Here is a 24,056-nt window from a genome sequence, read left to right on the forward strand (position 1 = left end):
CTTTATTCACAAAGCCAGCAAGGATAAGAGCTAAAAAGCTGAGATTTGAAAGAGGAAGGGGGTTTAAATCAGAAATAGCCTTTCAAGGAATTTTGGTGAAACATCAGAATCTAGAAACAAAGACTAGAATGTAGATAGAATTTCCTTGGTGTTTAAACTTTCATGTTTTAGTGGGAAAAAACACTCCGCTTGAAACCAACCCAGGATTTTTGAGAAGCTGATGGAAGTAATGGAGTGTGACGTACATAGCTGGGACAAGGAATCTACTGGAAGAAGTAAGCACAGTATCTTTAAGAAATTGCCAAAACCTGCAGAAGGCTGACACAGGCAATTTCCTCTGAACTGAAGCTACAAGCAAATGAAATAGCTGGAAGGCTGCTGAAGACGTGAAGATAAGAGCCTTCTGAGCTGGTATATGAAATGATCAAGCAGGCCATGTTGAGAATACGTAAGTTACCAAGAGCTTGGAGTAAGTGTATGCTATATGAAGGTGCAGTTGACTTTAAGATGTTCACATTAAATCTTAAAACTGAAAACATTTCACATGGAATGACTTCAATGGGAAGAGAACAAGAATCTACCAGTTAAATTCACTCTTTACAATATAAACAGGTACAGCTCCAAGGAAATCAAAGGCTGCTTTGGAAGGACATGTAGAAGTCACTCAGCTTCAGGGCAGCGATTCTCTTCAGACCAGTGATTCTCAGCATCACAGAAGTCCCATGACCTCTTCCAAAAGCAAGGAGTGACAAGAATCTGTGGTGGCAAATGGTCTTTTCCCAATGCAGAACTTGATACAGGTATCAGACTTCAACCACTTTTAGTGTTGACTCCTAAGCCTCTATTGGACTCGCATCATAGCGGACGTCTGTTGACAGTCACTGTGACCAGGAGCACCTGCTGCCCTTGGTTGCCAAGTTTTATGGGACAAATTTTCACTGAGTCTCTGGCCGTATGAAGGCAGCTCAGGACAGTATGCAGCCTCTGAGGGATCAGGGCCAGGGGTGGTTCTGTACACATGATGCTGAGAGAGAAGAAACAGTGGACATAAGTATTTGGGATGGATGTCACACACTGAAGAAAACCGAAACAACTAACTGAGAAGTAGATGTGTTACGAGAGAAGCTGTTGGAACAGAAAACTGAAGCATTTAGAGATCTGCCAGCATCAGCAAAAACTTTGCCCCAGCTGCTGAGTGCACCTACTGACTTTGGATCAGGTTCTAGAGGGAAATTTCACCAGTTGCAAGTCACAAGCTTGCCAGACCCCATCAAAAAATGAAAATTGCAATTGAACTTTTACTGATGAGCCCTTAGTTGGTTTAAAAAAACACCACCACAAAAAACCCAACCAAACAAAATCCAGTTGTGTGATTTAAAAACTATATAGTAGATAACCCCATGGTATTTTAGGTTGAAGACAGTAAAGAGATGTAAATAACCTTTAAGCAGAATACACTAGAAAATGAGGAGATACTGACAACTAGCCAACAGTCATCTGGTTAACACAGGCAGCTGAGGTAGGGTAAGCAGGATTCAAGTTCTCATTCTGTAAAACTTGGCAGGGGGACTTGAACTCCATCTTCCACCAGGACATCTCTGGTTCACTCAATATTTTAATGTTCAGAGAAAGGAAGTGGTTCCAAGAGAAGGAACTGGAAGAAAAAACAGCTACTACAACATAAAAAAAAAAAGCCTAGGCATTTAGAAATTTGCAGGGTAGCCATGTTCTTGCACTAAAGGTGGCAACAAACTGCCTCGAGCAAATCTCTCCATAAAACACTTTCGGGACACTGTTTCATCACTGTGCAGAATAGTATTTTTTTCCTGAACTCTCTACATTTGCATAGGGTAGGAAAGTATAGTTGCTTTAGACATATGTCAAGGTTCAAGCTGGACTACAAGCCTACCTTCTGAACAAGATGGATGTGCCTCCTGCTGCACCCAAGGGAAAACTGATTCCTCTGCCCCCTTTCTTTCCTTCTGCTCAGGAAGGGCTCTGGGAGACAGTGTATGAAAAGCTTGGAAACTGTAAACATTCAGTGCCCAAGTTATGCTTAAATACAGCAGACCACTACAGTACCTGTGAAGTATAAACAGTAATTTAGATGACAGGCACTTGAAACTACTAAGCTAAGAAAAAAAAATTCCAAACATGGATGGACAGTGATGTGGCCTGGCAGAAACGTCTATTTTGCTGAAAAGGAACAAGATGCTATTGTCATACATACCATTATCCAGTGAGTGAAATGTACATAAGTTAAAATAGTTTGTGGAATTGGCACTTGCCCACCCCAGCCTTTAAGTAAAAGTTGCTCTCATGGTGGAAAATACTTCCTTTAATGCCTTCATATAATAATTTAATGAATGATCAAAGATACATTCCATAGACAAGAAGATTCTCCTAAATGTTATCCCTCGCTAAGGGGAAGGACAGTAGAAGACCTTTTAAGCAGGTTAACTCTGAGAGACTGTCACTGATCTTCGGGGTTGTATTTCTCTGCTGAGATCAATAGACAACTGGCAGTCAAAGAGGATCAGACACTTAAAAGTAGGAGCTTTGTCAATCATTATAATCCATCAGAACAGATGTGCCAGTGAAATACACAAATATAAACTGTACTGTGGCAGGAGAGGTACCACTAGCAGAAACAGAGAGAGAAGAAGAAATGATAATAACGTACAGTGTGGTGGGGGGCTTCCTTAGGAACCTCCTGAGCAATCTCACTACTGAATTCAGGTATAAGGGAACAAAACCGGAACAGATGCAGGGAAGGACTCCAAGAATGATCAAAAGTCTAGAATGCACCGATTGAAAAACAAACAGTTCAGCTTGTTTAGCCTTACAGAAAAAAGGCTGAAAAGAAGTCTACTATTTTGGCCTACGCATACTGCAGCGGGCAAAGGAGAAATAAAGGAAATAAAAATAAAAAAGGAAAAGATTCAACTTATCCTACAACTGTACACGAAGAAGTGCATAAACATTAGTAACATATAGGCATATATCAGCAGTACGTTAGCAAGGTATGTATTAGTATGGGAGCAGAGTTAAGGTAGAAATCAAAAGGAGTTAATTTTCAGAGCAAAGAGGTTTTCTTTTTTTAGACTCGAGTTTGCTTAGGAAAAAACCCCAGTATGTGTGCACCTGCTTTTGTAGTGTACTAAGCCTGATAAATGGTTAAGTCCTTTCCCTACTGTTTAAATACCTAAAATATAAGCACTTGTGAACATTTAAAGACACTAATCAGGTAAAGCTTATAGACATGGCTCCAACCAAATACATTTGTAAAAACAAGTTCCACAGCAATACAATTAAAGAATAAATAAAATATGGCAACTCAGGTTTTTGGCAAACATTTTATAATTTTTATATAAAAATCTCAGTAAGAAACCAAGCAGAATATCTGACGGAAACATCTGCCTTACAACAAGTTCAAAAAAAACTCACAAAAGAAAAAGAGAAAAAAACAAAAGTAAAATTCCAACCCCCCAGAATTCTTTTTAATTATAAACCAGAATATCAACAAAACACTTAAAATAATCTCAGATTGTTTGGCAACTCATCACATCATAACAAGAGACACATTTGATCATAAGAAAAGTTTAACTTTATATACAACTTCACTTGAACATTTGCTCTTACCAGAGTTAATATACATTAAAAAAAGATTCTGGCAATAATACCAGGTTCTATTTTTAATACCTGTGTATAAAATGTAACATAAAATGCTGAAGCTCTATAGTTAGGAGAAGTGACATTTGATTTCAATGGGTCCCTCTGTTGAAAAAGACAAATACTGAAAGAACAGGTGTTTAGTTGCAAAATAAAACTGTTTCATTTCAGGGTAGTGTTGGCTGACTGTGAATAAATCTAACCTAATACTATTTATTTCTTGAGGCTGGTAGTAAATTCACAAGTGAAAATATAATCTAGTAAGATTACATTTTAAATTTTATACTTTGTCACAAATGTGAACAGAAAGGAGCCAAGTCCCTTTCACTATGCTAAACTACTTTAATGCATGCGAGAAAAATACTTTACCAACTGTCTGAGCATATTTTAGAGAACTTCAGGTTTTAGACAGCCCTGGGGGAGCGGAGGGGAAGTTTCCTACTGACATCTGCATAGAATGTAAAATATATAATTAAAAAACCCTAAGGTATATACTAAAGTTTACAGACCAATGCTTTCCATATAATAAATAAAATGTCCATCATTGATTAGATTCATACACAGAGTAAAATACAACCTATTTTTACAAGTTTATTTACAAAGTGTATTAGTAGGCCGAGGGGTGCCTCATGGGTTGGAAGCATCTGCATTAGCATGTCACATTGGGAAACCCCAACTTTCCAAGTCAGTGATAAAATATATAACTACTTTGTTTTTCATTCAGATACAAAGTAAACTTATTTTTCATCTGAAATAAATGTACATAATATTCTGTATAAACAATAGTTTATAAAGCTGTTTAAAATGTAACTTAAAAGTACTGCATTGATTAACTTAGAGCTCTGAAACAAGCACGTGCAAATCCCTTTGCTTTAAAAAAAATAGAAGCACAGATGTTTTTTTTTCTTTTGACTCTTCCATGAACAGTACTAGCTGGTAAAGATTATCGTTTCGCTTTCTTTACTGGTGTCTCCTCTGTTTTCTGCTGGCCTTTTCTCCGTACCACTGTTGGGCTGTCTTCCCTTTTACGCTTGGTAGACTGCACCTTTAACCTGAAAAGCATTATTAATAATTATTTTAACAATGGTAGGACCTGTAAAACAAAAAGGGTCATCAGGCACAATCCTGTTTGGAGAATGGAACTTCATTGTCTATCTCTGATGAATTACCAGGACATATTATTTAAAAGCTCACTACTAAAACATTATATACCAGCACAGACCATAGGGAGACCTTGCACACTCCCATCACATCTTAGCAGGGTACTGCATACTAATTCTATTTTTGCAGAGTGCTCCAGATGTAGAATTTATTTGGGGCTAGAGCTCTACTCCTTCCTCCTCTTTCTTTTGGAAAGACTTGTGGATTATAACAGAATATAATGAACTACATTATCTTGTACCCTGTCTCACAAAGACAGAAGAGTAGCAATAGTGGCTTAAGTCTCACATATACAAGTCCACCACATTTCAGCTGCAACCAATTATAAACGTGGCTTAAACTCCTGGCCATTCATAACCATGCAAAGTAATTAACATGAGGTGAACTGTGACAGCTGATCAGTGCATGACACACATATTTCTGAGGTTCAGTTTGAAGACATTGCCACGTTTCAGAGTGGCTGACAACTAAATGTATTTGGCATATAACCCATTTTACAGGTAAACTACAAGATGAATAGCAACTGTACATCCTATTTATTACTCCCTTGGGATTTTACACTGTGATCTCAACTTTAAAAATTAAAATGAACCAGGGAAGGAGGGAAAGGGAAGTATTTTCAAAACTTGATATAAGGACTCTCAGAGTTTCTTCTCTTTTATCAGCTGATCTTAGAAGGAACTTAGAAGCATTAGAATCATGTCATCATATACTGCTTTAACCTGAACTACAGCTGCTCTTCCCCCCCTTCAGGAATCACAGCTCAAGTTAAAATACTGCATAACAGCATTTTCAGCTTCTCCCAAGAGGTTTCTGAGGTTGGAAAGAAAAAAATTCTAGTCTTCCAAAATGCTAAAGAAAGAAAGAAAAAGAAAAAACATAAACAGAAGAAAATCCTTTAAAAGCTTTTAAATATCACAAGAGAAAGAGCAGAGCAAAGCTAGACTGCTGTTCAGATTTTGAGGCAGTATACTACATATAAGGAAGGGATCAATGTAGTAGCTTCCAAAACAATAGCAGCGGATTCAACTTTAATACTTACTGTGTCAATGGAGGAGATTTATTAATTTTTGTATCACTTGGAGATCTTTTTTTCGCTGCTAGGTTCTGCCGTTTTCTAGGAGAAACTGAACTTGGACTGCTGCCTTTAGAAGTTGCACGTGTGGTTGGCTTGCTGGGCTGCTTTCTGTAATACAAAAGAATGATGAATGTATATATAACAAAACACTTTTACCAAGGCACTTTCTTCTTGGATTCCAAGCGCAGAAAATTAGGACTGCACAGTATTTGCAACAAGTGAATCAAAGTTGCCAAAAGAAACAGTGAAAAAAAAACATTTGCATGCTTCAAGACCCAAACTGCAATGCCAAGCTGCGTATTTTCATATCAAATGTAGAATCAAAAGGCTACTTTACTGACAATCTTTAGTATTTAACTAAATAAAAATCCTAGTTCCAAGTCTGCAATAATTCTGGTATATAAGTGTCCACATTTTAATAAATAGCTTGTAGTACAGGCAGAAGAACAAAAGAAATAAAGGCAAACAGGCTGCAGAAGAAAAGAGAATTTGCTTATCCAGTGTAAAGAAAGAACTCATTAGCTTCAGTATCCACCAGTTCAGGAACATGAAAAACTAGTTACTGGCAATCAACTTCATATAATGGAAAACAGGTTACTGAAGTCAGAAAACCTGATAATCCAACAATGGTGAAGATGAAGCAGCTGCCCCTTCCACAGATTTCCAAAGGCTACTTATAAAATGCAGACTGTCTGCAGCACCTTAAAATAGAGATGTTTTGTAATAGTCAGAGCTAGAAAGATAGCACTGGAAATCTAAGACACAAACCACACACACACAACCCCCCCCCCTAAATAAAAAAAGTAGATGTTTCCACAAGCAATCAGAATGAAAACACTAATATCTGAACTTTCATTACAATTTTAGAGTTAAGAATTATGCGAGACTAAAGGAAGCCCCTCTGCCTTTACCAAAACAAAGCTGTTGTTTGCAAAGTGGTAGTGGTAAACCTTCACAGTTTTTATTTAAATAAAGACTACGTAACTACTTTCTGATTCAGCTCTGAAATTATGAATTCAAAAGCATACTGTGAACAGTGCTTCAAAAAAGCCCCAAAGGCTAACATCATATGATATCTTAGGCATGAAGTAAATCCAGTGAACTTACAGAAATCTCACCATGAACATAAAAAACAAAGCCTGGACTCCAACTCTGTTCTGGAAGGCAGCAACATAAATTAAAGCTTCCCAAAGCTGATATCTATCTCTGTTTGTGGAAACAAAGTCAAGAGGATGAGCTCTGCTATAATTCAGTTTGCCTACAAAAAGGCAGACCTACGCTAAGGAGATCAACGTCTTCTTGAAAACAGAACTCTTGCTACCACACTAGTCTTTTGCAGTAAGATTGCTTTCTGAGCTTGCAGATCACCATATTAGAAATGAGATCCTCCAGTGCTGCAGATTGATGTATTTAACTTGGATAATATTTGGAAAAAGAAATGGACATGGGAAATTACATTTTCACTGTGTTCCAAATCCAAATATCAAATGGTGAATTGCACAGCCAAGTCAGAGGTCCCTTTGTAAGTATCAGAACTAAGTGCCCTTAGACCCAACTTCTGAGACATCACTAGGATGAAGACTGCCAACAGGATCAATTCTTACCTTCTGACATATTCAAGTATGTCTTTTGAGACCCTAACAGTTTCCCCACCTCCCCTTTTGTCTCTTCATCCCTAGAAGAGTGGTACTAGAATTAGAACCAAAATTATTTGGGAAGCTCTCATTAATTAAAAACAAACAAACAAACAAAACAAACCACCAAAAATGAAAGTAAAAAACACAAGCAACAAAAAAAACCCAAACCCCACAACAGCTAAGAACAATGTAGAAAAAACCTGCTATTGGTATCTCTACACACAGTTACCTTTGAGCCTCTAATCTTGTGGCTGATCTAGTTGTGGCCCCAGAATGTGCTTCATCATCTTCCTCACCATCTTCTTCCTCACCTTCCTCCTGCTCTTTTAGTTCGTCTTCAGAAGATGTTAATTTCCGACGTTTTCTTTCTGGCTCCAGTGTTTCTGTCCATGTAAAATTTTACACATGTGCTATAATTTTCCAAAAGCCCTCCAAAAGGATATGGACACTTAGTTTAGAAAAGGTATTCTATTCACAAATCCCATTTTAAGTAAGTAACTTTCCATTTCCTTTATGCTTCAACATTTTTAATTCACACTTGTTTGACTTAATCTTGCTAACACATTCACCATAGTTTACTTATGCAGCTCATAGCCAGAATTCGTAGAAAATTCATGACGCTTTATAGAAGCATCTGGGATGTAGCAATTCTGACATGAGATTACAGTAATTTACACATATTTACATAATATTTACACTAGCTGTAACTCAATGATTTTTCCTCAAGAAAGGAAAATTGAATAAAGCTTATCTTGTTGCTATTAGTAAACAGAAAGGCAGTAAACAAAGTAAACAGTAATATGTTCTCATTCTGTTAGCAGTAGAAGTTTCATGTTTTTACCAGTTTCCTCTGACTGAACCAGAGAACGCCTGGGCTTTCTTCCCCTTTTACGTAAAATCATTTCTGCTTTCTCGGCTTCATCTTCCTGAAAAAATAAAATGGAAGCGAGTAAGGAAAGAACAATTTAATTTAAATAAAAGACAGACATTTTTCCTTACATATGGAGTATAAACTTACAAATTAAAACGGCTGCACTTACATTTGTTGTTTCTTTCTTATCAGGTATGTCTGTACCTAGAAAGAAAGGAAAGAACAAAACTTAATCCCGAGCTTCAAAAATCTTTTGCCAATCAGTTTAAAAAGGAGTTCTTTCAAACTCTCTCAACTTCGCATAAACATCACAGAAGCTCAGAAAACATTTAAAGTCTCTATCTAATTTAGAATATGGTTTTGTTGTATTTTGTTATATACAGAGACTGGGACTATGATTAATTTTTAAGCAGTAAGGCTTTATAAGACTAACGTTATTTATTGCTTCGTTGCATATGCTGTTTTGTTTTAAAGAAAATGCAGAAGTTACTAACCCCTTTTAATTACTGTCAACCAATTACAGAATCACAGAAAAATTTAGCTTGGAAGGGGCCTCTGGAGGTCATCTAGTCCAACCTCTTGTTCAAAGCGTAGCTAAATTAATTGATCTGATCCTACTGCTCAAGATCTTGTTCAATCCAATTTTGAGTCTCCAAGAACATGGTCCCTCCAGGCAATCTGTTCTAGTGCTTAACTATGCCCATGGTGAAGCACCAAGATGGTTGCAGCTCAAAAAGACAATATTTAAACCTGTCTAATACTTGGCATGCAAATTATGTGACTTCCTCTGTTGAACCATTTTTTACTTTCAATTCAGTACTTCTTACAGACTGGTCTGTGCATGTTAAAATACATTTATAACCCTACAATCCATGTTTCAACCTGGCTTCTCTCCATATTAGATGCTTACCACTTCTACCCTGACTAAGTCTATGATAAGAAAGATTATTTTACAAAGCTTTTGAGCTTTGTCAAATGGAATTATCTGCAACACTGCAAGGATAAAAATCCTTGGAAATAGGAGAGAAGCAACCTAAGCAAAAGCGAGTTTTTATACTTTTTTTCCCCTTCCATAAAATTGCTGCCTATTTTTGTTTTCTGAAAGCAACACAGAAGACAACAAGCTCTAAACCCATCACCAATTAGACTGACAGAACAAACAGAAGAATGTCAGTGCAACGGATCAAAAATAGATCTCAAAGAGCAGAAGCATATTCTAAAATTCACACAGAAGTTTTCTGCAGCTCCTTTGTTAAGGTTATGAGGAAAAAAATTTACACAAAAGCAAATGAAATAAAATGCAAAGATGTTTAACTATTCAATAAAGAAATGCAATAAAACATAGGACTGACCAGTGTATTAAGTATTTTACACAAAAGAAGTCTAACATATAACCAACATTTAGTAGTTCTGTTGTGTTCAAAAGATAGCTACTTCAAAATTCTGGTAAGTTTTGGCAAATTTGTAGCAAAATGCTTTTTGATTGAAAAATACTCCATGTGAGTACAAGACATACCTTTCTTAAGAGATACAATCCTCTCTTTAGCACATGAAGATGTAGTACTTTTGCCTCAAGGTAAGTATAAAAATAATAAGGTATAGTATTTTAAAATCTTACTAACTTTACAGCAGCAACTGCTGATAAGCGCAAAATAATTTTAGTTTCAAGTTCAGTGTGTTACGGGAGGATGCTGCCCTCAGAAACCAGATGCCTGTTAACTGCATGAGTTGTACTGACCGAAAAGAAACTCTGTTTCCCACTCTATACGTGAGTCTGTCCCTATTGCAAACCCTTGTGCAGAGCACCCAAAAATTACCAGAATAAGTGAACTGCACAGAGGGATTCCACTTTTCTTTTCACTGCCAGAAGTTTTCAACTCCTTTTCTCACATGAATGCTAACATATGATGAAAAGTTTAACAGTGCATTTCATCCACTTTATACACTCATCTTAACAGTGCTGTGACATCAACAGCCTTTTACCTGGAAAAAAAAAATGTTGCTTAACACACTAAATTAAGCTTTAAGTACTCAGTCGGATGTCTGTCCTTCTGAATAAAAACAAACCAGAATGCACTTTTACACCTTTCTTGCATTCTTGTCTGGTCTCTTTGCAGTTGACAGAAACCAAGTACCACACAGCCAGCTAACCCTTTAGAGACGATTCTGAAGTGTATGGATTAAAGCTGAGATTTTAAAAAATGTGGAGAAAATAGGAAATGGTCCATATGTGCAGTGCAGCCAGATCAGTACCTCTGTAGAAACCTCATCTTTTGGAAACTCCAGGAGATTTGTTTTGAAGACTTGTTTTCTCAGATTTGTTGCATGAATGTTTGTATTTGTTTACAAACCATTTTTTAACTTGCCTTTCAGGTTCATCTGCTTCCTGAATGGATTTTAAAGTCTATTTTATGAATGGTCACAATTAAAAAGACACATTTAAACAACCAGGGCAGTTCAGACTCCATACATGTGAAAAATTAACTACACCATCTAAAATTCACCAAAGTTTGACTGCCTACAAATCACAGGTTTGAATAGGAAAGAGAAATACAGAAGTATCTCACTTTATTTGACTTTACTTTGAAGCACTAGAAGTACATTTCTAAGTTAAGCGATCATCTTCTAAAGATCTTACAGCAGTTGTGAAAGGGGACAGAAATATCCCCTCAAGCTACCACTAAGCTCTTTAGACACACATCCACAGATAATCCAATTAACTGAACAAAATTTGAGTTTTTCCTACATGTATTTTAAAACAGTTTATGTAGTAAGTGTGATTGATAGTCATTGTATGAAAGAAAATAAGCAGAAATGGAAAACAGTCACTAAAAACCAGTTTGATGGGGTACCTACCTGCCTCTGAAGCTCTGCCATGTGCCTGTCCACACAAACAAATTATCTGGTATATTCTGCAATGCGCTATTCAGCACTTAACAGTGCTGCTGCATCTTTGAAATAAGTTCTTATCAAGCTGCTCTTTTTTAAATTAAGAGCTCAACAGGAATTAAGGACAAGTCTTCACTGTTCTGTTTACTCAGATATTTTCATGTGTTGATAATACTGACTGTCAGCGATGATGTTTAGGAAGAACCCATGTGATTTTCTTGAAAACCCTTATCTATTTCTTTCATCTTTGTTTATTTGTTAAAGCAGATATAATTTGCTTACCTGTTTGAGGTGTTTTTCCTCTACTCGCAAAGATAGGAAACTGCAGCTGCAATTAAAAAAGAGTGGGTTTTTTAATTTAAAGAAAATCAGAAAAATCCAGGATTGTATTACACAGACACTTGCTCCCATTCATAGTATAACGTATCTGCAAGTCTAGATAGCATGACCATTCTAATGAGCATACAGAAAGTTTGTACTGAGTTTCTTGACAGCAGTATGCATCTTTCCATTTATGACAAATATTTGAAATTAGTCAAATCAGCCCATAAACAAAAGAAATCATAGCAGTTTCAGTAACCTAATTGACACTAAAGTAATTGCAATAAAAGACACAAAGTTAAATTCAAATACATTTCCGAAAACTTAATTATTAACAATACAAAAAAGTTTAGTGCAGTCACTTTATGCAATCACGTATAGAGATGTGCAGAATTATAAATCACCAGAATTTTGTATTTACTCAGAACGAGAAACAGCTATGTACAATTATGTAATCTCCTATAATGATTGTCCAAAAATCCAGTTGCTTTCATCACTGAACAACTACACTAGGATGTCTACGCTTCCTTTGAAGTGGCAAGTTCTCAAAGCAGCCTAGGGGAAACTGTCACACAAAGATAATATCTCACCTTACACAACCATTATCTCAGATGGAGGGCAGATACCGCTCCTCCTGGAGCCAGCCTGTAACTCACTGACCCACCAATCAGTCATCACTAAGAGGTACAAGACCTTTAAAACAGTTGAACTAGAACAAGATGATTCTGTTCCAGTACTGAGGGTGCCAAGGTACATCTATTTCTGAGGGGGATTTTAAAATTAGTTTTAATTCTTATTTGAAAAACAAACAACGTTCCCATTTCCCCCAACCAACACAAAAAACCCAAACATCAAAAACCACACCAGTTCAAATTACATTTTATTAAATTAATACTGAGGAGGAGAGGGGGAGGTGGGGGGGGGCAGGGGGGAAATTGATGAGGAAAGATTAGGAATTCTGAAACAAAACTCCACCAGACCTGTAGAAGGGACAGGACTCAAAGGGCTGCTTGAAATGTTGCAGGGACGAAAACTCCTGCTATCTATAGCCTAGGTAAATTCCCAAGACTTCTGACACCCATGCCAGCTGGTGCCTCACCAGGCAAGCAGGCAGAAAACATGAGTTTCAATACAACTTTGTCTTTAAAATCACCTCTTTTCTATGCAATAACACTGACTCTGACATACAGGAATTCCCAAGAGAGAAGCCTTCCACCAGAATAAATCCAACTAGTTGTATTCCACAAATATGCCTGATCCATTACTACCCTGTGCTGTAATCCAACTCCACTGCAGAAACACTCCCAACAGAATACTTTCTTAGCAGTGAATGTACTTCACAGGGGTTTAGAAATTAAGATATTGCTGAACTTTAAAAGACAGAGGTATGTTTCATGAGCTCTTAAGTTACTAACCAGCATACGTCTATCTTTTGAATGAACTATACACATTGTAATATAGATAATACAACTGCATTACACAATACTGTATTTTACAGATGTTAAGAGTTACTATGAGCTATTATTATGACAGGTTCAGTAGAGGAAAAAATCTCAAGTTTTTGAAACAAAGTCACCTTGATCTTCAGGCCAAAATTACTCTCAGCACAAATTAAAAGACATGTGTGCACATAATCAGAATTTCACCCTGTGTACAAGTATATTGCTAGCCAGTGTAACACTTAGAATTGTATTAAGTATGTTGTACTAAGTTTCATACTGTTAGGTTATTTGCTGTGTTCTGACTTAATAGTATATTTTGCTTACAAAGTTCAGTTATGTTAGGAGATATTATTAAGTTTTTGGTTGCTTAGACTGAACTTGATTATCGAGTTTTCCGTAAGATGTTTCTGAAATACCGTTAACTGTTAAACAGATAAATGGCTCTTGAATTACTGTGTTTAAATGCACCCAAACAAAATAAAGGCACTTACATTCCCAGTGCTCATATCAGCTTTTGACTCCCCACCTGAGGGAAGAAATATGAATTCAGAACTTGAATGTCACTATTTTCCTTGTTTTTCCACACAGGTACTATGAACTACTTACCACCAGGCTGTACAGCTTCAAGAGGGTATTTACGAGGCCTTCCCCTTTTCCGTTTCACTATTACAGGCTGATTTTCCTATTAAAAGTAAAGAACAAAAATATTTTAGTTACTGTAATTGACACTTAGCATTTGAGAAATATAACACAAAGATTGCTGCTAACTTCATAATGCGATAGTGGCAGAAGTAGTGCTCGTCAGTTTAAAAATATAGATGAGGCAGGTTTCATAGAAAGAGACGCTGCCTGTTATGATGTCCACTGATACAGCTGAAAAGAAACAAGACTACTCCCAATTATACAAAATTCTCTGTGGCTGGCCTCAGGCACAAAGCATGCCTGAGAACACAGTGCCTTCTGCCCCTGTCCCCGCAACAACTCTATCGCTTGGTCTCACAAACGCTGCTGGCTTACCCTGTATATCCCACCACGCCTTTTCTATCTTACAAGAACTCCAAACTTTGTATCTTGTGAGCCCCTTTTCCCAATGCCATGTAGCACAGGCTACGTATTTTAATAGTTGAGCAAGTGCTATTAAACAGTCAATATCCTAGTTAGCCCAATATACAGATTGGTGACGTTCTCTATATAAACAGGGCCTTTAATAAAAAAGGCCCCTTATTTGAAGTTTAAGCTTTGAAAGACAAATTTAAGTAACGAATATGGTCAGATGTTTAGATCACAAGTATCCCCAATCGTGGATCACAAAATCACCAATAATAGAAGTTCTCCTGTTTACAAGGAAAGAAGGTTAAGTGCCTCATTCAGCATTTACTCAAGTCTAGCGATGTCTTGTCCTGCAACGGATCTTAGTGACCCAAGCCTTGAGTGAGCAAATGTAACAATTTATTCTTTAAAATTTTCTTCCAAATTAGAAGCAAAAAAAGCAAATGACAAAACTCAACAACTTTATGAGAACTGTGTCCATTTCTAGAGGCCAGCAATAATTTTAATCTCTAGGATTCAGACATTTGTTTATAACCACCACTGTAGAGTATCACAAGTATATGCCCTAAGAGATAACATAAGGAATTTTAAAATTGTTGAGTGATAATATTTTTGTAAAGCCAAGTCATATCTGCTAGTGACTAAAGTGTCCACATCTCAATTACAAGGTTTTCAGAAAAAATGATTTCTATACAATATGACTCTATAGAATTGCTTTCTATACAATTTATAAGTGCTATTAAATGTAGGAAGGGAGTTAATTCTACTTCAATAATCAGCCACTGATGTCCTATGGTCTGTGAATTTATACTTTGACACAGAACTACATGACCCTCTGGCACTTTACAGTACCAAACAAAAATTTTCACAGCTATTTCTGTGTTGGGTGAAGTCAAAGTTTTAATACTGTTGTCAACAAAATACAAAGACAAAGTACTTATTTTCAGTGTGAACCTACATTATCTCAGTTAGTTAACTTGAATAAGACCACTCACCTCCGGAGAATTTTCATTTGATTCTAGACCACACTTTTCCTTTTCAGACAGTTCCTGTTCGATGATAAATTCATCTTCACACATGCAAAAAGACAAGAAGAGAGAAACTGTACACCTTTGTTTTTTTTATTAGACAAAGAAAAAGGTACAAGCCACAACCTCTGCACTAAAAGCCTTACTTCATTCTGTAGCCCAAAATTCCCTAAAAACACCCATCAGAAATTAACACTATTTGCCTGTAGCAACAATATATTGATCTGCCAGAATGCTTCCCTAACACTAGTTGAGATAGATCGGTCTTCTAATTTAAGATAAAACGAAAGCTCAAGAGGGTGACCCACTGTAAAGTGGCAAGATAGATATAAGCCACTACTCAATTTTCTCCCACATTCAATGAAACAGGAGGATGAGGATACCACCTCATTGCAGAACAGTTTCAGACTTATCAACATGCTCACTGGAGAGACAAAACTATGAACAGGTCAAACTAACATTAGGGAAGATACTCACACTGCTCACACAAAGACAGTTACATCAAAGCCAATATTAACACTTAACGCACTGTGGACATGCCATCTTTTATTATTTATTTTAGTGCAATGAATAAGTCAACTACAACAGTGCAACCTGCACACTCTTTCCTGGTTCATTTCTCTACAGAAACTAACAGGACTGATTCTGATGGTGAATATGTCATGGTTTTTTTCCACAGAAGGAAACCTCTTATTTGTGGTCAGAGTTAGAAGAAGTTCTTATTGTCACATACCCTGATTGTGCTATTTCCCTATCCACCTGTTTATTTGCAATTAGCTTTCCTACCCAAGGTACATACTGAAGCAGTAACGGAGTGGATGGGTGATAGCACAGCAGAAACATCAAATCTGCTCTCACCATTAAAGGAACTAGGATTAATGCATTATTTGATAGCAGTAATAGAACAGACAGCAACTAGAGAATATATGCAAGTATTTGCTGGGATCAAGTTCCTAATTTCTCTCAGAATCATTCAAATGAAAAGAGATTAGCATTCAGCATGGGTTCATAAAATTGCCCAGAATGGGCAGTTTCACTACCTTTTTCTTCCATAGTACTTTCAGGAGGTGTATGCCTTACATCAATTTCTTTGGACACTTCTTCTGTATCACTTGAAATAACTTCCTACATGATTTTGAAACAACAAAGAAAAGAGCATCTTACCAAAAATTAAAGAACATTGTCAGTTACTTATACTAAAAAAAACCCACCCACCCAACCCAATACACAAGTAGTTATTTTATTCATCAAGATTTTGTAATGTCTCCTAAAAACTTTGATGCCGAGAAGCTTCATCAAAATCAATGGGTGAGATAGTCCCAAATATTCTGCACGTACTCTTAAAAGGAACATCTGTTTTGTCTTGAATTCCTGTTTTGACTTAGAAGGGATCAGTGTAAACCCGAACTCTGCTAAAGTCTAATACTCTCTTGCAGATCTCAGACCAGTATGACCATGAAGATGCTGAACTGACTGGACAGCTGGGATCCAGTAATGCTCCATGCGATCCCAAGCTCCTAACTATTGTGCAAATTGGTCCACCACACCTCAAAAGAATTCAGGTGCTGTGCACACTACCACAGACTTCTTTTTTTTAAATTGTATTCCCCTTGAAAAGTGAATATCTTTCTATAGTCAGTTATTTTGTAGTCGAGACAATGTAAAAGTAGTTTACAGTTAATAATGAAAATACCTCCCCAAATAAACTGCTATAGAAATACAAACTTAGACTTCCATCTAATTTACATTACAATTGCAGAACATTAAAAAAACAATGTTCTTGAAAATACCTTATTGTTATCAGGTTTCATTTTGGAACACTGACTTTGTTCATCATCTTTCCTCCCATCCTGAGCAATCAGCTGGTTGCCTGCAAAAACAAACAACAGTTCAAGTGTTAAAAAAGTACCTTCTGCATTTGTCAGATTTTCATGCCACTTTTATATCAGCTCATCATTAGTACGATTCAAAAGATTCTGAAAAGCAGCATCTTATTTACAGAAATATGAACAGAAAGTTACGCTAACCCCTCTTCAAAAAGGGAAGACAAAACAATTACAAAAAAGAATTCCATGTTTCTTGTATGTTACAGGTGGGGTTTATTTTTTTGTTTGTTTTTTAAAGACAAACTCAAAATTGAAATTTGACAGGTAACACATCAAGAAATAAAACATCAACCCTAATTTCAACGCACCCAGAGACAGAGAAAGCAGTTAATGCTATGTGAGACACTATAATGAATACAGCATGGCTTATAACTACTCACTTCATCAAATCAAAATTCTTAGAAACAGAATAAAAACTGTTATAAAAAAAGACATCATTAATTAACCTAATAGTTGTTGTTGTTTTTTTTTTTAAATTCTTCTGATGCTGAAAAGACAAAAGCAGTTGAGGGCAGAGCTTGAATAGATATTACATAGTCTCATTATCATGTCAACAAAATGTCTAACATTTCTAAGTTAACTTTATCTAACTTTATCTTAGAAATGTTTATGCCATTCAATAGACTGACTTGCTTCTCAGTTTTTGCTTCTAGACAGATAAAAGGTTACACTAAAACTTAGTTCTTTCCAATCTAACAGGAGGAAGCATCCAACCCTCACCAAGTCTATTGAATGGCTAGATTTTCCTCTGATGAACAGCTTTCCTCAGCTTTATATTCCTTCCCTGTGTTTTATTTCAAAAGGATAAAATTAGTAATTATTTTAAAGACAAAAAAAGTTTCTTTGCTTTATTTTTATCAAATATATTAAGTGTAGTATTAAAAGTTGTTCTGGGAAGAACAATTGCTTTGGAGTTTGGAATTCCCCATATTCTGTTCTTTCCTCCAAAATACCATTTTATGGCCTAATCACAGTAGAACTTTGTTTTGCAGCAGAAAAGCTTTACACAAATTCATGTAGTTCTGTAACACTTACATTTTTCTTTATCCATTGTTCCTGAAGATTTACATTGTGTTCCTCTAGATCTATGTTCTTCAGTTATCTGGGTATCCAAGTTTTCCACCTACACATAAAACACAAAGAAAGATAACTCCTTACCTTCTTTTTTCCATAAAGTTTATAAACACAGAAGGGAGAAAATTTTACCTACTTGCTACTTTCAAGTACAACATGCATTAAAATGGAAAGTAGCAGTATTACAACAGCAATTTATTTGTAGAGCTCAAGGAATGTTACTACTATAGGATAGCACCATGAAAGAACTTCTGACTCACAGTATTTTCAGAATTTCTAGTTGATATTTTTAATGAAAAAAGTCTCAGTTTTAATTAAGCACCCTAGTATGTGCTTTAAAAGCAGTTTATCATGGCAATTCACTCAAAATATTTTTGCATTTAAAAGGACACTCTCCTACGTGCAGCAACAGAAGTATCTTACTAGCACCAGAACTGTGGCCAACCAACATTACAATATAGTAATAAATAAATTTACTGCTCAAGTTTAAGAAACCACAAACATATTTTTTAGCTTGTCATCTGTGTTAAAAGTCTTGCTTCTGCTCTCTAAGAAACACTTTACATTTGCAAATTTCCCACTCATCTCTTTTATACTTCTAAGCTCCAAGTTCTTGTGAAATCACAGTAGACTACATTAAAATAACAGGTTTCTAATCCCAATCAAAGCCCCAAGAATAATCCTTATTTTTGTCCTCTATTCTCAAGGAGGACAATCAAGCTTCTCTTTTCTGCCAGTTAACAACAGTCTTGAAATAGTCACAGACTGTGGAACAACAATACAAGAAGATTTATTTACTGGCAAATTTGAAAGAATAATTAGACATCAACCTAGACAGCTGCACAGTCTCAATATACGTAGGCTCTGAATATACAATAATCGTATTTTCCTTTAGAGAATATTTAATGTAAATAGAAGTAAATGCAAGTAAGAAAAAAAAAAGGCAGCACAGAGATTAAATTTAAAATCCAAGAACTTACATGAAAAGTTTCTCTTTCCAAAGGAATACTTCTTTGCAGCAAATCTATTAAAAAATAATTACAAAAATAATCAGAAAAGCTAAACAAGAGTGAAGTATCATAGCATCCTCTATTTCACCTCTCTGAAAGGATTCTAGAGTACCTGAAACTATACAAAATTTACTTTCAATTTTGGAAATAAGAAGCATCCAATCTTCACGTTAACAATATTCAAACAAAAAAATAAAAATAAGGAATATGGATTTCTAAAGCATAGGATATCTGAGAATCATTTTATGGCTAAAATACAGGCAATCAGAGGGCTGTCATCTTTGAAATATATGGTAACTTTAACATTTCAAATATAGTTCTAGCATTTGAATGAATCAGAATTTTATCCATCACAACCCTAGATGCTGGATCATGGGATCAAGTTAAAAGTGATGAAAACTATGCTGTAACATGACACTTCCAATGAAATAGCTTCCGTAATTGTACTAGTGAGACCTGTAGCTGATACAGTGCACATAAGGAAATTGCCCAACTGCTAGACTCTGCTGCACTCCAACTCTGATAAAGTAAAGTCTTAGCCTTCCATATCGCAAAAATGTGGAAAATAATTGTGAATTATGGGAGCTGCCAAATGCTCTGCGCTTTTGAAAAAATTCCGTAACTGTCAAAGCCATTTCATATAGATACATAGATAACCATAAAGAAGCTGCTCCATTGAGTGTTCTACAGACCCCTTAAAGTCCGATTCATAAAGGCACTGAATTAATATTCTAATTAAAAAAAAAAGCTGCTAAAACATTCCAAGCAGTTCTCCTTTCAACTACAGTAAGAACATAAACCTATGATCCAATAAAACCACTCAGTTCTACATACAATTTTATATAATTTGTAGCTCATTTCTTAAATCTACATGTTTTAGCAACAATTCTTCCACAGTGATACTATTTAGTTGCACAACATCTTTCAATTTTTAAAGCAGTGTCAAATGAAGAGCTAGATCCTACCCACTCAAACAGCAATGATTTGTTTACATTCCAAGGAATCTTGGACTACTAAACTACTGTGTCTGCTGTTCATACTCATGACAGGACACACATTTGTCTTTTAAACAACTTCCTTTTACATACGTTGACCTATATGTATATATGCGTGCGCGTGTGTGTATATATATAGAGAGATTATTGTGTGGTAGGGGAGAAAAAGAAAAAAACTCTACAAAGAGCTACAAAGCATTATTCTTCAGTGTATGTAATGTCCAACATGATTTACACAACAAATGGATTTTTGTTAAACATTTTACATGGAACAAGATTATCACAGCTAGTTCAATCTGCACATTTTAAATTTTAAGTACTGTCTGTCTGGGTGACTGAGTGATGTGAAGTGGCAGTTTTTCAGGCACTTCAAAGAAACATCACAGTACAGAAAAACCGGTTCAAGTTTTGGATCTGCTGTCCTGAAGACCACATTCTTCTAACCCATTCTCAGGGTTTACATTTTCTTTTTTCTGAGTAGAGTATGTCTCTTATGATTTATATGAATATACACCACCATTAAACCAGGTATGTGAATTTGACCTACCCCAAGGATAAAAAGGAATCCAAAGGTTTTTTTACCAATGCTCATATCTCCCTCCTATCTTTGTTTTCTATTTGGTAAAACGTTTTGGTATGCATGTCTAAAAATTTAGAAGTGAGCTTAACAGTGTGTCCTTTCATAGCATTTAGGCTTTCAGCTGCAACTTTCCATAAGAGGAAATGCATCTTTAACCTCTTTGGACTCTATATGCAGCAGTATCACTGGTACCTCTTGGAATTCACTTTAGTTTTGTTACTCCATTAACTGAGGATTAACTCTCATCTGGTAGTGTTGTAAACATCTCTGTAATGCATCTGGAGCACAAAATCCATCAAGATGGGAACAAAGTAGGGGTTTGTTTCTGCTTCAATAGGAAAGCCAAACAATCGCAACACATTTTAAAATAATGTGGTTTTGGGAAACAGGGATTTTTTTTTTTTGCCCTGTTGAAGATTAATTTAATACAAGGAAAAGGAATTACTGAGCACAGATCCAAGTTACTAATTGATATTTCTAGCTAAGTGATTATCTACTTATAAGTACTCTTCAAATTTCAGTGGATGGCCAGAAATATTTTAATCTTCTGGAGAGAAAGAAAGAAGAAAAAAAAAAAAAAAGAAGAAAAAAAAGGTCTTTCTGTGAAGTCTCTGTGACTTAAGTCATATAGTACTTACTATTGTCATATCCTCACAGGGCCTATCACAACACCCGAAACAAGCATGTTCTAAGTTTATAAGGAAGAAAGCTATTCTTTGGGGAATTTTCTTTATCTTTCCCAGGCAAACATTTTTCTGTATTTATTGATTTTTAAATAGAATGTTAGCAGTCTACTTTTTTAAAATCCTAAATGCTTTTCACTTTTCATTCAGCCTATCATACTGGAAGAAAAGGCTGACCCTCCTTCTTTCCCACAAACCAAATGCAAAGCCACACGAGCTCCTAGAAACATTTCAAGATTTCTGCAAGCTTTGCTACAATCCCTCTACATATAGTATATATCAAATCTACAACCCTCCCATCATAAGTAATAGTCAAATCAGTATGAAAAGTAAGTTGCTATCAGTATAAAAATCACCTTTTTGAAACTCTTTAGTATCAAGATCCACATATCCCTCTTCACTTCTTGGACTTTCAGGCTGTTGTGGCTAAACACAGAATCAAAAGAAACAAAAATATTGCAGACATCCAGAACAAGTGATCTCACTCCCCTCCCTCATGTTATGATGAACATTGTCTTATGTTCTATAAAAGTCTTCAAAAGCTTTCTTCGTAAGTCAGCAGTACAAATATTAATAAGGAACACCAGCAGAGCTAAGTCACATTACTGTAGAACAGTACAGTGCCTAACCTTGACCTTAGAGTTAACATTGGCATCAGAGATTAATTTAAAAAAAGGAGATCTCAGGAGAAAACTCAGGAAGTCAAGGTGCAATACCTACTCTAAGTTGAGTTCCAAATATGAGCAATATCCTAGAAATGTTCATGTATACAGAAAAGTATGTATCTGCAATGTATAACAAGGTACAGTGAACACTTCTCAACTCATGTGTTTTGATTTTTGTTTTTTTGTTTGGTTTTTTTTTTTTTTTTGTGTGTGGTGTTTTTTTTTTTTTTTTTTTAATTCAAGTTGCAGACCAGCTATGTATTACTGATGCATAGATAATGCTATATGGAGCTAAGTGTACTTAAGTCAGATCTGGACACAGTAAACTCAGATACAGTGCAACATGAACACGGCTATACTGACTCTAGGATCACCTTATGCTGGCAAACAGTACAGCTGTTTGCAGGTGGAACTCAAGTCAAATCAATAAATCCCACCAGACTGAAGCTGACTTGGATTTTTCTGAAGTGCATCCCAGGGATCAAAACCATGGTTCAGAAATACTCTGCCCTGGAGCTGCAGCCAGTAGCCCTGTGCAGATCCACCCTTTCATAGATGCTTGGGAGACTCTGAACCATGTTCTCCCTCAAAATGCTTATTACCAGAGTTTGGCAAGATATGAATACATGGATCCAGCCCTGCATCTGAATGAAGAATTAACCCATTTGGAATCCCAGCTAGTATGGACCACACCACAGACACACAAACAGACGGGCTCTACTTTGGTCTTACACAAGCTATAGGTGACCATGAGCCCCAATATCCTGGATTATCCAGGATGCCCTACTCTTCTGTTACAGCAGATATAGGCTGTTATTATCACAGTAAAGAACAGCAGCAAGTGTTCCTCAGACACATAGAGGATGGGCAAGTCTGATGACTGGCAAGGAAGTGATACAATGAAATGAACAGCAGTGTATGTTTACTGTTTCAAAGCACTAAACTAACAATTGTCAACTGTAAGAGCTAAGGCATGTATGACTATTTACAAGTACTATCACAAGCAACATGCACACAGTATGACCAATTCTGAAAAAAGCAGATTTGGATTTCGTGGTCACAGAAAGAACATGGCTGAGGGAGGGAATTGGTTCTACCACAGAATAACATGGACAGCCCACAATTTCAATGCCAGCTGCTTAGAAAAGTACAGCTGAATAGTCTGAAAAATGACGCTTCAAAATTTTTGAAGTTCAAATGCCATTTTTGCTGCACAAAAAATCAAAAGGTATAGTAAGACACCCTAGCAAGATGTGTAATTATACAAGAAACAGTATAGTCAAAATTTTCAAAATAAAATAAATACCTCGTCAGTTCTCAAGTTACTTTCAAATTCTAGTTCTTCTGCCAACTTTGGTAAAGCTGCATTATTGCCTAATGAAATACAAATATGTTAAAATTATTAGATTACATTATGCTGTGTTTATCTCATGCTACAGTAGGATGCTATTTCTCAGTATCACCTCATGAACAAAGCACATGAATTTTAATCCCTTCCTGTAGGCAACAGAAACAATAGCAAGTCTGTCTGCAGCAAACGAGCTCAAAAAACCCCAACTTGGCATCTGCAAGAACACAAGTACTTCTATGTTTTCCTTAAATACAAAAGGATTGGAAAATATGGGCTATCAGGATTTACCACAGCTTACTTATTAATTCTGACTTTGGCTTTTCTTCTTGCGTTTCCTTTAAAAAAACCCCACTAACAGATTTTCAGACCAAATTCCAAACAGCAAATTACCTCTGTATTAATGAGTGCAGAGCTAAGAGTTAATACCAAGAATAATATTTTTCTATAAGTGACAATTAGATCTAAATCCATAAGCTCTAGAACCATAACCACTGAAATTTCCCATTTCCATAGACACTGAAAGCTCAGCAGCTCCTGTTAGCGACAACGTCATTTCCAAAAATCTTAAACCCCCACCCATTTCATTCCCCATGGGAACAGCTGTATGCTTGTAACATCTGAAAAACAGACCATGCAGACAGCACCTTCATATGACTTCTACAG

At 36.1% G+C, this 24,056-nt stretch overlaps 1 protein-coding gene across 3 annotated transcripts in view; it reads right to left on the minus strand.

Moving 5' to 3' along the window:
- Window positions 1–3,142: 3,142 nt before the first annotated feature.
- BOD1L1 (biorientation of chromosomes in cell division 1 like 1) overlaps window positions 3,143–24,056 on the minus strand; it is a 38,498-nt gene continuing 17,584 nt past the window's right edge. The window contains exons 11-25 of one of the 3 annotated variants that reach the window (XM_075023239.1): window positions 23,349–23,416; window positions 21,734–21,803; window positions 19,090–19,133; window positions 18,071–18,158; window positions 16,940–17,019; window positions 16,190–16,274; window positions 15,117–15,190; window positions 13,678–13,753; window positions 13,563–13,597; window positions 11,591–11,636; window positions 8,589–8,623; window positions 8,390–8,474; window positions 7,778–7,931; window positions 5,876–6,019; window positions 3,143–4,724 (exon numbers count right to left, since the gene is read on the minus strand). In XM_075023239.1, the coding sequence (XP_074879340.1) occupies window positions 4,616–4,724; window positions 5,876–6,019; window positions 7,778–7,931; window positions 8,390–8,474; window positions 8,589–8,623; window positions 11,591–11,636; window positions 13,563–13,597; window positions 13,678–13,753; window positions 15,117–15,190; window positions 16,190–16,274; window positions 16,940–17,019; window positions 18,071–18,158; window positions 19,090–19,133; window positions 21,734–21,803; window positions 23,349–23,416 (1,193 nt within the window). In that variant the 3' untranslated portion in view covers window positions 3,143–4,615. Of the gene's footprint in view, window positions 4,725–5,875; window positions 6,020–7,777; window positions 7,978–8,389; window positions 8,475–8,588; window positions 8,624–11,590; window positions 11,637–13,562; window positions 13,598–13,677; window positions 13,754–15,116; window positions 15,191–16,189; window positions 16,275–16,939; window positions 17,020–18,070; window positions 18,159–19,089; window positions 19,134–21,733; window positions 21,804–23,348; window positions 23,417–24,056 lie in introns of those variants that run through there. The other 2 variants (XR_012649780.1, XR_012649781.1) reach the window with 2 other exon arrangements.

This window comes from Buteo buteo, chromosome 1 (assembly GCF_964188355.1).
Source record: "Buteo buteo chromosome 1, bButBut1.hap1.1, whole genome shotgun sequence".
NCBI lineage: Eukaryota > Metazoa > Chordata > Aves > Accipitriformes > Accipitridae > Buteo > Buteo buteo.